The sequence below is a fragment of the Sceloporus occidentalis genome, unplaced genomic scaffold (genome assembly GCF_023333645.1).
Source record: "Sceloporus occidentalis isolate IW3139 unplaced genomic scaffold, rSceOcc1.0.p SCAF_5, whole genome shotgun sequence".
NCBI lineage: Eukaryota > Metazoa > Chordata > Lepidosauria > Squamata > Phrynosomatidae > Sceloporus > Sceloporus occidentalis.
In genome coordinates this window covers 561,803-576,177 of record NW_028316985.1, presented here as the reverse complement: position 1 = coordinate 576,177, position 14,375 = coordinate 561,803, and the positions used below count along the sequence as shown (strand labels likewise).

The 14,375-nt window shown below is 47.3% G+C and overlaps 1 protein-coding gene across 1 annotated transcript in view; it reads right to left on the bottom strand.

The window, feature by feature from the left end:
* Positions 1 to 14,375, bottom strand: part of LOC149311502 (C-Jun-amino-terminal kinase-interacting protein 2-like) — a 61,075-nt gene that overhangs the window by 28,503 nt on the left and 18,197 nt on the right. The window contains exons 2-3 of the mRNA XM_089527322.1: positions 6,389 to 6,494; positions 1,686 to 1,940 (exon numbers count right to left, since the gene is read on the bottom strand). Of these exons, the coding sequence (XP_089383448.1) occupies positions 1,686 to 1,940; positions 6,389 to 6,494 (361 nt within the window). The remainder of the gene's footprint in view (positions 1 to 1,685; positions 1,941 to 6,388; positions 6,495 to 14,375) is intronic.

Genomic DNA, 14,375 nt, shown 5'->3' with positions numbered 1-14,375 from the left:
CCCCCAATCTTCCAAAGCCCTTCAATCCCCTCCAATGTTATTTTTTAAAATAGGCATGATTTTTGAGCAATTTTTGCCCCAAAACTACCCAGGAAGCCCCCAGATCTGTGAAAAATTCTGAAAGATACCCCTCAGCTCACCCCCACAAACACCCCAGAGCTCCACACAACCCCATAATGCCTCAGTTTCCCTCTCAAAATGGTGACAGTGCCTGAAGGAAGTTCCCTTACGGTTGCCATTTTGCAGAGGAAAACAGAAATATCTGGGCTGGTTGCAGGGAAGTCTATGGGGGAAACTGGACCTTGGCAGCACCACTGTTGCCAACCCTCTTGTAGGGCAACACCCTCTTCCCCCTCAATCTTCCTATTGTTACAAAGCTACTCTCCTTGGGTACTGGAAGGATAGGATATACAGTGTGCCTGAGTCATACACGTGCGCGCTATATGCGGCTTTCAGCTTACACTGAAAGCTATACGACGGAAGTGGCAATGGCATGTGTGTCCTTGGCATGCGCGCTGCACCACACCGCATGTATGAGCCCCATTTTTTTCAATGGGGCCCGAGCAAATGCGATATTTGCCTTACACGCATGGGGGGGGGGGGGCGGAATGGATTCCCTGCATAAAGAAAGGGCGCACTGTATGTATTGAGAACAAAAACAAATGGGTGAAATAAGTCCTGGGAGAAAACCTTCTCTCTCTCTCTCTCTCTCTCTCTCTCTCTCTTTCTATCTTGCAAAATTTGGCTTCCAAAGGACAGAGGCAGCTGCATCCCAGCCATCTCACGGCCACAATGTTGGGTCTCTTTTACACAATGCACATTGATCCCATTTTAATGACCATCCTGACTCCATCCTATGGAATCTGGGGATCTGCAGTTTCCAAAACAGGTATTTAACATTCTCTGCCAGGGAATAGCTCTAGTGCCTCTGCAAACTACAAATCCCTGGTTAATGAAGGATGCAGCCATGGCAATTAAAAGTGGGACCATAGTGCTATAAAGTCAGCTCTCCGTATCCACAGGTTTTGCATCCATGGATTCAACCATCCACAGCATGCAAATATTTGTATTTACACACACACACATAAACACACCTAAAAGCGAACCTTGATTTACAACTTCCAGTAGATACCAAGGGTTCACTGTAATGATGATGATGATGATATAATAATAATAATAATAATAATAATAATAATAATAATAATAATGAGATCCCATCGTATCTAATGGGACTTGAGCATCCACGGATTTTGGTATCCATGGCAGGTCCTGGCACCAAACCCCAGTGAATACCAAGGGCCTGTAATGTAGGGCTAAAGGTAACTTGTTTTGTTTTGTTTTATTTATTTATATACCGCTATTCCAAAGATCATAGCGGTGAACAGCAAGTAAGCTAATTAGCAAGTAAGCTAATTTGCCCCCAACAGTCTGGGTACTCATTTTAGCTCCCTCCTCGGAAGGATGCAAGCCTGAGTCGAGCTTGAGCCCTTTTGTTGGTCTTGAACTCGCAACCTTGTGGTCTTGAGTGAGTGGCTGCTGGACAGGCATTGAACCACTGCGCCACCAGGGCTCCACTTGGGGCCTGAGGCTTGGTGGATGGGGGCCCTCCTAGCCTGCCTTGCTCAGGTGCTGCCTTTGGGAAAGGTGAGGTGCAGAGGTGCCACCCCAAGGCCTCCCGAACTCACCTGCGTTCCCGTCACGGTCAGGTTGAGGGTGGTGGGACGGTGCTTCTGGGTCTCCTCTGGCGTCGGGGAAGGTATTGGAGAGGCCGAAGGGGATGGCGGCGCTTCCTCTAGTCCATTCCCTTCTTCCTCTTCTTCCTCCTCCTCTTCCTCTTCCTCCTCTTCTTCGTTGTCGTCAATCATCTCAAACTCTTGGAAATCATCCTGGAAGGTGCAGGTGGGATGCGGCTGCTCACACCTTTCCAGCACCAGGCAGTCCTGCAAGGCAAGGAGAGACAGGCTGTGGATGCTGGGACTCCGTGACCATGGGCCTCATGGGATCTGTAGTCTGTAGTGGCAGAGAAGGCCAAACATCTCACAGAACTACAAATCCCAGCATTCCACAGCACTGAGTTGCGACAATTAAAGCAGTGTCAAACTGCATTAATTCTGCAGTGCAGTTTAGACCCGAGATAGTCCTGACCTAGCAACCCAACTAATGCTAGATGCTCTGGACTGAGAAGCAGAGAGAGTAAATGGTCTCCCAGAAGCCCCTATCATCTGATTTCAGGATTCAAAGTATTTAACCTGTGTTGTTTATTTTATTGCTTCTAATTTAATATATGGATTAATCTCTGTTGTTCTTTGTAGAGTGGAGCCACTGGCAGGTCTTTATTTTATCTTAATTGATCGTATGTACAGTGCTGCGTAAATAATAATAATAATAATAATAATAATCAACTGTTGGAAATGGCAGAAAATGCCTGAGATAGATGAATGGCTACTAAAACTTATAGAAATGATAGCAAGTGATAAACTGAGCTCTCATTTAAATCATAAGGATGCAGAGATAATTGAGAAAGATTGGTGTCCAATCCTAGAATGTTGCAAAACAAGGCGATCGTAAGAAGCGGAGACTTTATTTTCATCCTTTTTAGGATGTATACAACCAATGAGCTAATAAGCTAAATTACTATTTTCAGGTAGAAAATGTCTTAGGAGGACTATATGGCAATGGATGAATGTTATGTCAGAACAGGTACGGAGATGAAAGTGGATTAGGGGCACGGTCACAGCGAAGGGGGTCACTTGGTAAAAATTTCCAAGGGGGTTATATTCTGCTTTTATATAGTATATAATCATCCATAAACTATGCAACAAGTATAATTTTTAATACTTTTGTTAAATTTTAAAAAATAAACTTTCACTAGCCAGTGAAAGTTTTGCTTTGGATTACAACTCCCAGAATCCCCCAGAGGGCTACAATCCCAGAATGCTTCATGCTGACTGGGCTATTCAGAGAGTTGTCATCCAATAATAATAATAATAATAATAATAATAATAATAAGTTGTTCCTCTGCTAATGGGCTCTGGCCAATGGTGGCCCATGGATCTTGCTGAGCATGACTCCTCCTGGCCACCCTTATTCCCATCTGAGGCAACCCACTCCTTCCCATTCAAGGCAGGGAGTCAGTCTCTGCCGGCCATTTTCTCTGCTTCACCACCTCCTGGAAGTGGTGACTACCCTGCAGGGCTGGCGTGAATGCGTGGCAGGAAAGAGGGGACAGGAGAGCAGGGAGGGATACACAGAGCTGGAAGAAAAAGCAACCGCAACTCAACAGCTATTGCTGAGGCAGGGCCATTCCTCAGGGGATGGTCACTTGCCTGGTCAGTTGCAGATGAAGGTGGCTGAGAGAGGACAGCCCTGTTGTGCTTCATGCCCTCTGCAGGGGCACCATGCGCACAACTCCCCGACCCACACACTGATGCACATCGCAACCACCCCAGGTGCTTAGACAGGAGATGCCCCATTCCGTCTCATCTACCAAAGCCACTGAAAGGAAGGCTTGTTGGTGGCAGTGGTGGCGGTGTGCTTTCAAGTCGTTTCAGACTTATGGCAACCTTAAGGTGAACTTATGGGTTTTTCTTGGCAAGGTTTGTTCAAAGGAGGTTTGCCATTGCCTTCCCCTGAGGCTGAGAGAGTGTGACTTGCCCAAGGTGGGTTTCATAACCAAGTCAGGAATTAAACCCTGGCCTCCAGAGTTGCAGTCCAATGTTCAAACCATTGCACCATGCTGGCTCTCAAGGAGGGCTTGCCCCTCTCCTTTTAAACTAAGTCTGCGCATCTATGCTGCAGAACTAATGCAGTTTGACTCTGCTTTAACTGCCATGGCTCAAAGCTATGGAATTCCGATATTTGATGTTTTCTGCGATGTTTAGCCTTCTCTGTCAGAAAGCTCTGGTGCCACAACAAGCTATAAATCCCAGGAGTCCATAGCATGGAGCCATGGCAGTTAGTGGTGTCAAGCTACTGTTTGATGGCAGGGTGCACTGCCTTGGAGTGTCGTGGAGTCCCCTTCTTTGGAAGCTGGAGACCAGGGTTCAAATCCTCACTTGAGAATGAAAATGCACTGGATGCCCTGGGGCAAGAAGTCACACTCTCTCAGCCTCCTCAGGGGAAGGCAATGGCAGACCTCCTCTGAACAAGAAAACCCATGATAGCTTAAACAGAGGCTGGGTGTCCATCTGTCCCAGGCAGGGCTTGAATGGCATCATAGGGTTGGACTGGATGGCCTTTGGGGTCTCTCCCAAATTTAGGATTCCCTGATTCTGTGAAACTTCTGCAATGTGCCAGCAGCCTCGCTCTGTTCTGTTCTCACAAGAGCCTGACTGGTACATTTCTCATTCCATGTTGGAGATTACTGCACTACATTTTTATAGTGCTTCTATCCCACTTTTACTGCTCCGGCTGCTTCTTGTTGCAAATTTCTGGGATTTGCAGTTTATGGAAAAGCATTGAGAATTCTCAGCCAGAGAGCCCTTAGGCTTCACTGAACTACAAACCCCAGAATGCAACAGGAAGCAGCCAGAGAAGTAAATGTAGAATAGCAGCACTATGAGAAGACTGTAGCGGCGCTGGAATTTGGTCTAGAAAAACGACTCCTTAATTTTTTAAACCATGGAGAAGAAGCATCGCTCATTCTCTGTTCTCACCATTCAGTGAACAGCTTCACTTGCTAAATGGCTGCATTGCAAGTCAGGCTGCTTTTAAAGGCTCCACAGAAGCACTGACTTTTAAAAGAAGGAAGGAAGGGAGGGAGGGAGGGAGGGAGGCGGCAATTAATGATAATTATTAATGAGAACTATTGAAGTCATAGTAAGGCAGAGCCATGTTGAAGGAAAAAGCATCCCCAACCATGTAAATTTTTAGAAGCTGCAGACTTCTTAAGTTTGCAAGAAATCTCAAAGCAAAGAGACCAACCATTTCCAGCACATGCAGCTAAACCTGCCACTGACTAACTGGCACTTTCTCTCGCTAACAATGACAATCTGAAATGCCAGGTGAAAGGCTCAACATTAATCATTTTATAGCATGGTGCTTGCTTGCGGATTTTCCATTGCGGCTTAATGGCAGCTGTTCCCTGACCGGCCAAAATACGTCTACTATACCCTTGTGATTTGCTGCATGTTTTTGTATGCTGCTGCTAGGCAGGTTTTCCAAAACATCTATGAATGGAGATGGAGGTGCCTGTGTTTGCTTCCGTGCCAAATGGCTCACGGGGAACACTGACATCTTGTCATTGAACAAAATGCTGTCCCTAGTCCGCTGCTCCTCTGTTCTTGTGTCCAAAACTATGGCCTGCCTCACCTGCCCTTCTGCTTTGGAGCATCTTTGCTCTTAAACTGCCGCTTTTAAAGGGCTTCTAATGCTGTTGGTGTAGTTAACTTTTGCATGTTTTGAGTGGCGTGAACGTTGATCTGTATCTCACTTTTGGAACTTGCCTTAAGTCATAGGGTTAGGAGTAAATAAATACATAGTAGGAGGAGAGGACAGAGGAGAAATGGGGATGTAAGAAAGAGAGGGAAGGTTAAGAGAAAGGAGAAGGAGGCAAAGGAGGGAAGGAATAGGGAGGAAAGGTAGGGATAGAAAGTCTAGAGAGCAAATGAGAAAGGAAAAAGGAGGGAAAGACAGGAATGAACGAGAGCTGGAATATTATATAAGGTTGAATATAAGGTTGAAGGCAGAGATCCCTTGGGATATAGATATGTTTTTGTGTTTCTTCTCTGAGTGTGAGTATGTTTTAATGCAATATAAATAGCTTTGAATAAAGATATTTTTAAAGAAGGAGTAAATAAATGAATACATGCTATTGTGACGTTTGCTCCTTCTTCTTTTTAAAACCAAAGCCCTTGTATTGCCGCTATTGACCATCCTCCTCATCCAAAGGGTGCCTGCAACTGGCTTTCAATGCCAGGATTTCTACCCTGCCAGCAATGGAAATCTGCCGCTGCTGCGTGTCCTGAGCCTGGCAAGGATTAGTGGGCATCAGGGCATTTAATGGAAAGAAACACGCAAAAACCCCAACCCAATGCAAAGCAGAGGAGCCGAGGGCGGTGGGGCATTCCTGGGGGATTGGAAACCCAGCTGTTTTCCCCCTTGGTCAAAAAAGAATTGCATCTGCACTGCGGAATTAATGCAGCTTGGCACCGCTTTAACAACAATGTCCCAATGGAGTTTGTAGTTTGGTGAGATATTTAGCCTTCTTGGTCAAAGAGCAATGGCGCAACAACAAACTACAGATCCCAGGATTCCATGTAATGGAGCCACAGCAATTAAAGCCGTGTCAAAGTGTATTATTTCTGCAGTGCAGATGCAGTCTCAAGTCAGGAGCCAGGTAGCCAAATATCCGTTCCTGGTGGTCCTCCGCAGTCCCTTCGTCTCTCACCTTCTCATAGTGGTCCGAGTCGTAGTTCAGGCCGATGCCGCAGTCGTCCGTGATTTCTGACAAATCCTCGTCGTCAAATTCTTCCAGGCTGATGTCCTGCGGAGGTCTGGAGGACGGAAAACCAGAGAGAAAGAAAGAAAGAGAGAGAGAGAGAGAGAGAAAGAGGTCGGGGTCTGGTTTTCAATGGTGCAACAGAGCAAATTCTCAGGGTCCTCACTTCCTTCCAGCATCAAATTAAAACCTGCCTTTTATTTAATTTTGTATAAATATATTTTATTAATTTTCAACGTAACAACATATTTAAAAATATATAAATGACCAACATATAAACATATAAACACAACACAAAGGCAAGTAAACATTACGGTAAGATCATTAAAGAAGTTTCACATTCTGCATTCTATGCGCTCATACATCTCTCTTGCTATTCTGACTTAACCTAAGTCCAGCGCTGATTAAACAGGCCTCCAGACGCCAAGCCTTGCTTCCTGCCCTTCTTCTCTCGGTGTCCTTTCCCTCGCTTTGAGGCTGAGCTGTTTCATGAACAAAAGTTCACATGTCTGTCCTAAGCTTTAAATGAGTATTCCACCATAATTTCCCATTTCTTCCCAAATTCAAATGCAAACCTAGATAGAAACATAACAAAAGGCAATTCTATCTCTACACAAAAGCTAATATTTTGCTTCTTCTGCTAAGTTATTGTTGTTGTTTTGTATTATTGTTTAATAAATCCCATAATCGTAATATTGCTCCATTTCTGGAATAAGTAATTCAGTACTTTCTCCCAGTCCTCCAGATATTTATTAGTTCCTTTGCATACTTCTAGTTAACTTATCCATTTGATCAAAATCCACCAAACGGTGATGCCTGTATTGGCCAACCAAAGCGGACAAGAGACGTCTTGCATTTTTGGTTGGCCAATAAAGGCATCACCGTTTGGTGGGGTTTTGACTGAGTTTGCTAAATGGCCAACAGGCTGCAATGACTTCATCAAGCTGTTTGAAGACTTGGCTTTTGTTAAAGCCTCGGCCCCTAATGACTCCATCCGACTTGTACACGGTTCTGTGTCTTCTCACTTTAATCTTTTAAATTATTGAAATGTTTAATGTCTTTCTAGAATGGTTGGATTAGTTCTATTGTTTTTATAATCGTTGATGGCCTTGCATTTTGAATGGTTCGATGGTTCATGTGCCCTACGAGGCGCAACTCAGGGAACTGGGCATGTTTAGCCTAAAGAAGAGATGGTCAAGAGGTGACATGAAAGCCCTGTTTAAATATTTGAAAGGATGCCACATTGAGGATGGAGCAAGCTTGTTTTCTGCTGCTCCAGAGAACAGGACCCAATGGAGCAATGGATGCAAGCTCCAGGAAAAGAGATTCCAGATAAACATTAAGAGGAACTCCCTGAAAGTAAGAGCAATTGGACAGTGGAACACACTCCTTCCTCAATGGAGATTTTGGTGGAGTCTCCTTTTTGGAGGCTGTTTTTAAACAGAGGCTGGCTGGCCATCTGTCTCTGGGGATGCTTTGACTGAGAGTTCCTGCATGGCAGAAGAAGGGGCTTGGACTGGATCAGGGCCCTTCTTTGGTCTCTTCTAATTCTATGACTCTATATGATTTTATTGTAAGCTGCCCAGAGATCCTATAATATGGAGCAGGACAGAAATATTTGATTTTTAAAAAAGTGCCCTGCAGACCTGAGCATACGCAGCAGAGAGAGGGGCATGCAGCCACCTTGTACTGTCGAAGCCAATGCCTCTTGCCCTGCCCTTTCCAAGGGCTGCCATCATAGCTCCCAGCTGCAAAGGATGTGAAGAGTCTGGTGCCATGATATTATTTAATGCAGAGGTAGGCAACCTTTTTGACCTGGGGGCTGGGTTGCTGTCCCTCAGAGAACTCGGGGGGCCCAAGCCACAAAAAACAATTAAATAATTTTTTAAAATTAAATAAATAAATAAAACCAGGGCAAATGTAGGACACAAATTTAAAATGGAGGACATTTTTTTATTTTAAAAATGGAGGACACGTGAAAAAATCTGCTGATTTTTTAAAAAATGTTAATATAAATGCATGTTTCTGAGGCTTCTATAGACAACTGCCCCCCTTGCCCGCCTCTTGCCCGCCTCTTGCCCCTCCTTGCCCGCCGCTTGCCCCGCACGCAAAGGCCCCTGCGTGCTTGTGCTGGAGGCCAAAGGCCCCCACGCGCCTGTGCCGGTGGCCAGAGGCCCCGCACGCTTGCGTGGGAAGCCAAAGGCCCCCGCGTGCTTGCGCCAGAGGCCAAAGGCCCCCGCGTGTCTGCGCCAGCAGCCAGAGGCACCATGCACTTGCGCAGGAAGCCAAAGGCCCCCACGCGCTTGCACCAGAGGCCAAAGGCCCCAGCGGCCATCTGCGGCAGGGCTGGGCTGGGGCTGGATCCTAGGCCTCGGCGGGCCACATGCGGTTCACAGGCCGTAGGTTGCCAACCCCTGATTTAATGCCTCTGGGGCTCTGACTTTCACCATGCCAACTTTGATACTGCCTGGGTCGGGGGATGCCTGGAGACCCCTTACCCACTCTCCCTTCGTCCCTTGGTGCAAGGGTTAAATGCTGGCACTGCAGCCACAAGGTTGTGAGTTCGATCCCCGCAGGGCACCAGGTTGACTCAGCCTTCCATCCTTTCATAAGTCGGTTAAATGAGGCCCCAGCTTATTGGGGGCAAGTGAGAGTGCTGCTGAGTTCACTATGATGCAGTATCGAAATGTAAAGGCTATTGCTATTGGCTCAGTTGGCATTCCTTTTAGGATGCCTTGCAGCAGCAGCAGCAGCAGCAGCAGCAGCCAGCCGCATGTCAGACACCCCATTGCAGTCCTCAATTACAACCCTGAAGCTGACTTATGAAAAGTCGCAGCTTTATTGGAAAAAGAGATACATACAACAGGAAAGACTTTTTTGTCAGGAATGGAAATGTATAGTAACATATGGTTTATATAACCCTCAGAAATCAAACCCATCCCAACAAGCAATAAAGCAAATTAATTGGATAACTAATTCCAGCGCCCATGACAGAAACCTCAAATGAATAAATGAATGAAGGGGATTTCTGACACCGCATGACTGGGAACTTGCACCCTTCCCTTGAAAGTGCTCTGGGTCCCCAACACCCCAATCCAGCCTTGAGAGAGAGAAACGGACTGACCATGTAGGCACATGGCCTTAACATCCAACTGTCCCAATTCGGCAGCGGTCATCCCGGTTATTCCTCCGTCATCCCACATTTCCAGATTCGTTTACCCGCATTTTGCGGGTAATACTCTTGATTTGGTCTTCTGTTCGGATGCGGAAAATCCGTGGGCAGAAATAACTAACATTTCCCCCCTGTCATGGACGGATCATTTCCTGGTGGAGGCAAAAATCAAGGTCTCTACCCAGATCCCCCCCGGGGGTGGCGGACCTATTAGGATGGTCCACCCTCGAAGGCTGATGGAACCCAAAAGGTTCCAGGAAGCTCTAGAGGGATACATGGTTGGAAGTGACGGCGACTCTGTTGATGCCCTGACTGGTATCTGGAATACCGGTCTCTCGAGGGCTATACACAGTATCGCTCCCAAGCGCCCTCTCAGACCCGCTTCCAAGCGTAAGCCCTGGTATACGGAAGATCTCCGGGCAAGGAAGCGGGAACTGCGATGGCTAGAGCATCGCTGGCGGAAACACCTACGCTTAGCCGACAAGACTCTTCTAGACCGCCTCTTGGAGGACTACGGAGAGGCGATACGAGCAGCTAAGAACTCGTTCTATGGTGCTCGTATCACATCCGCGGAGTCGCGTACAGCAGAGTTGTTCAGGATAGTCAGGGAGCTAACTCAGCTCCCTCCTGCCCCAAACCAGATCCTTGAACCTTCTAGGGCCTGCTGCAACCAATTTAACAACTTCTTCGCGGATAAAACCTCTCGGATAAGCGAAGCTCTTAACGCTGGCATTAGGGCAGAACCCAGAGTAGAGGCGTCCAGAGCCTCCGTGGACTCTATTAAACTGGATCAGTTTGAGTTGGTTAGTACCGATGATGTGGACAAGATCCTTGGAAGTGTTCGGAAGACAACCTGCTCTCGATCCCTGTCCCTCATGGCTAGCGGCTCAGGGGGGACTGGCAGTAACTTTATTGTTACGCCGGATTATCAACACATCTTTGAGGGAAGGGCAATTTCCAACTGATTTAAAATTGGCCATTGTAAAACCTTTATTGAAAAAGCCCTCCCTCGACCCCCTGGTACATAATAATTACCGGCCAGTCTCGCTGCTGCCATTTTTGGGGAAGGTGATCGAGAGGGCGGTTGCAATCCAGCTTCAGTCGGTCTTGGATGAAACGGATTATCTGGACCCATTTCAAACCGGCTTTCGGGTGGGTTACGGGGTTGAGACGGCCATGGTCGCCTTGGTCGACGATCTCCGTCTGGGCATCGACAGGGGAAGCGTGTCCCTGTTGGTGCTCTTGGACATCTCAGCGGCTTTCGATACCATAGACCATGGTATCCTTCTGGAGCGCCTGGCAGAGGTGGGAATCGGGGGCACTGCGCTCCAGTGGTTCCGATCCTACCTCTCTGGGAGGTCCCAGATGGTGCAGCTGGGAGACGTGTGCTCCGATGAGAGGGCCCTCACAACTGGGGTCCCTCAAGGAGCCATTCTGTCTCCCATGCTATTTAACATTTACATGAAACCGCTGGGAGAGATCATCCGGAGACATGGGGCACGGGGTTATCAGTACGCTGATGACACCCAAATAATCTTCTCTATGTCTCCGACTGATGCAGTGACTGGGGATGGCGTCTCTCCTCTCGTGGCCTGTCTGGAGTCAGTAATGGGCTGGATGAGGGAAAACCGACTCAAGCTGAATCCAGAGAAAACGGAGGTACTCGTGATAGGTTCCCCTGGTCCAGGAATGGCGGTGGTTCCACCTGTCCTGAACGGGGTCACGCTCCCTGTGAAGGACTCCGTGCGCAGTCTGGGGGTGCTTCTTGACTCGTCCCTTCGCCTGACTGCTCAGGTGAATGCGACGGTCAAGAACACCTGCTATCAGCTTCGGCTTATTCGCCAGCTGCGCCCATACCTGACCCAGAGGGACCTTGAAACTGTGGTACATGCTCTGGTAACCTCGAGACTGGACTTCTGCAATGTACTCTACATGGGGCAACCCTTATACCAAACCCGGAAGCTACAGATGATACAGAATACGGCAGCCAGGCTGATCACTGGTACTTCCAGGGTCAGCCACATTACACCTGTGCTAAAAGACCTGCATTGGCTGCCTATTCGCTTCCGGGCACAGTATAAGGTGTTGGTGATTACGTATAAAGCCCTAAATGGCTTGGGCCCAGGATACCTGAAGGACAGCCTCTCCCCGTACATTCCGCCCCGCACCCTCAGAACTTTTGGGCAGCAATTACTTAGGGTTCCAGGGGCTAGGCTTACCTCTACTACGAGGAAGACATATTCCACCGCCGCCCCGGCCCTATGGAACATGCTGCCCACAGAGCTCCGCTCGGCCTCCTCCCTGGCTCAATTCAGAAGGGAGTTAAAAACCTTCTTATTCCATGCTGCATTCCCCGACTGAAGTTCCAGCTGGCCTCCCTTCCTCTTTTGCTGGCAAGAAGATTGGCTAACAGGGTTTTTTAATTGTTTTTATATTGATGTAATTGATTGGATGTACAGTGGTACCCCGGGTTATGAAAGTAATCCGTTCCGCGGAGCCCTTCGTAACCCGGAAACTTTCGCTAGCCGAAAAAGCCCATAGGCTTTAATAGCGAAAGCCGCGATTCCGGGTGAAATCGCGCCGAAAAGCACCAAAATTTCTTTCGCAACCCGGAATAACCTTCGTAACCCGGAAATAATTAATTAATTGAATTTCTTTCGTAACCCGGAAATTTCGTAAGGCGGCGCATTTGTATCCCGGGGTACCACTGTATTTTTATGTTATTGTATTGTTTTATTATGTTGTTCACCGCCCTGATCTTTGGAAGGGCGGTATATAAATAAAAATTTTATTATTTATTATTTTATTAAAATGTCCCACTTTCTCTCTCCTCCTCCCACCTTCTTCCTTTACCCTCAGCTTACTTCCATTCCTGCTAACTGAGTTCAAAGTTTCAAAAGGAGGCTGCATTGGCATTGCAAAGATAATGCAGTTTGATACTGCTTTAATGGCCATGACTCCATGCTACTGAATCCTGGGATTTGCAGTTTGGCGGGGCACCAGAGCTCTCTGACAAAGAAAGCTAACTATCATGCAAAACTGGAAACCGCATCATTCCATACCACTGCGCCATGGCAGTGAAAGTGGTGTCAAACTGCATCATTTCTGCAGTGTAGATGCAGCCATAGTTCACACTCCATCAGCTCAGGAGTAGAGGGAGGAGAGAAGGGTGCAAATCTTGCCCTTTCCCAGTAGGTTCAGGCAAAAGGCAAACAGCTGCTGTGCAATAGCTTTTGCTGCCTTGATGTTGCTTGGCTGCCCCTGTCTTGGTTTCCATCTGCAAAATGAGCATCAAATGCCGGGAACCCATTTGCATTGCATTCACTTTGGCTTCTTAGCAGAATTTTTAAGTAAGGAAGGTGGGAGGGAAAGGAGGGAGGCAAGGCAAAAGGTGCCCAAAATGCAGGATCAGGGCCATTGCTGACACGAGGGGAAGGCAGCCCTTGGCTCAAGGCGTTCCAATATTAAACCTTAAAAGTTATGGAAGGACCTCCTCCTGCCCTTCTGAGGCCTGACTGGCATCTACTTTGCTGCCACCAATGAAAACTACCTTTTCCCCTCCCGAGACCCTTTGAGCCCTCCCTGGTTTTACACCGATCCACACATGCGCCTGGTTTTGAATTTCTTTATAGTATTTTAACGGGTTCTAATCTGTCGTCTTTGAAAGTGCTAAATTGTTTTAATCTGTTTTTAGCCTTTTAAAATCATTTTCAGTGGTTTGCATTGCTTTAAACGCATTGGCGCTGGCTTTATGGTATCCCAGCCTGAGATCTTTAGACAGAGGGAAGGGTGCAAATATTTAAATAAGCAAATAGAACTGCAAAAAGGGATCCCAACCTGCTTTGTTTCATGAATATCACAGAATGGTGGAATCAGCCAGAAGCTGTTCAAGACTTGGTTTTTTTCCCCTTTCTGAACCTCAGCATTTTCCTTCCCCACTTTTCTCTATATATTAAATCGCAACAAAGTGCAATGCCACAAACATCACTGGAAGTGAGGAGGATGCAGCCCCCCCCCCATGACATTGGCCTGAGAAAAGAGAAGAGGGCCTCCTGCCCTTTTCTTTTGCGGTCAGCCTTGGTTACCTGGTCATCCCAGGAGGAGAGCAATCAGTCTGATATTGGGCCGGGGGCCTATTCCCTCTCCTTTTGGGAGACACTGGAAGCCACACGAGAGCTGCAGGAGTATTGCACTCTCCATCTGCTCCCAGCACTAGGATCCCATGGGGCTGCCTTCCCTCCCTGCAACCAAGACACACGCCTGAAGTGAGGGTTGATGCACAGCTTTCATGGGGAATTTTGACCACTCGATTTTTTGGACTTTTAGAATACCTGTATAGATCTCAGAATGATAGCGTTAGAAGAGACCCCAAGAAGGGCCCTGATCCAGCCCAACCCCATTCTTCTGCCATGCAGCAACTCACAGTCAAAGCATCCCCATTGACAGATGGCCATCTGGCCTCTGCTTAAAGACCTCCAAGGAGGGAGACTCCACCAAAATCTCGGAGGAAGGAGTGTGTTCCTCTGTCAAACATCCCTTACTGTCAGGAAGTTCCTCCTAATATTGAGTTGGAATCTCTTTTCCTGGAGCTTGCCTCCATTGCTCCATTGGGTCCTAGTCTCTGGAGCAGCAGAAAACAAGCTTGCTCCCTCCTCAACATGACACTCTTTTAAATAGCTAAACAGGGCTATCATCATATCAACTCTTAACCATCTCTTTTCCAGGCTAAACATCTCCAGCTCCTAAGTCTCTCCTCATAGGGCT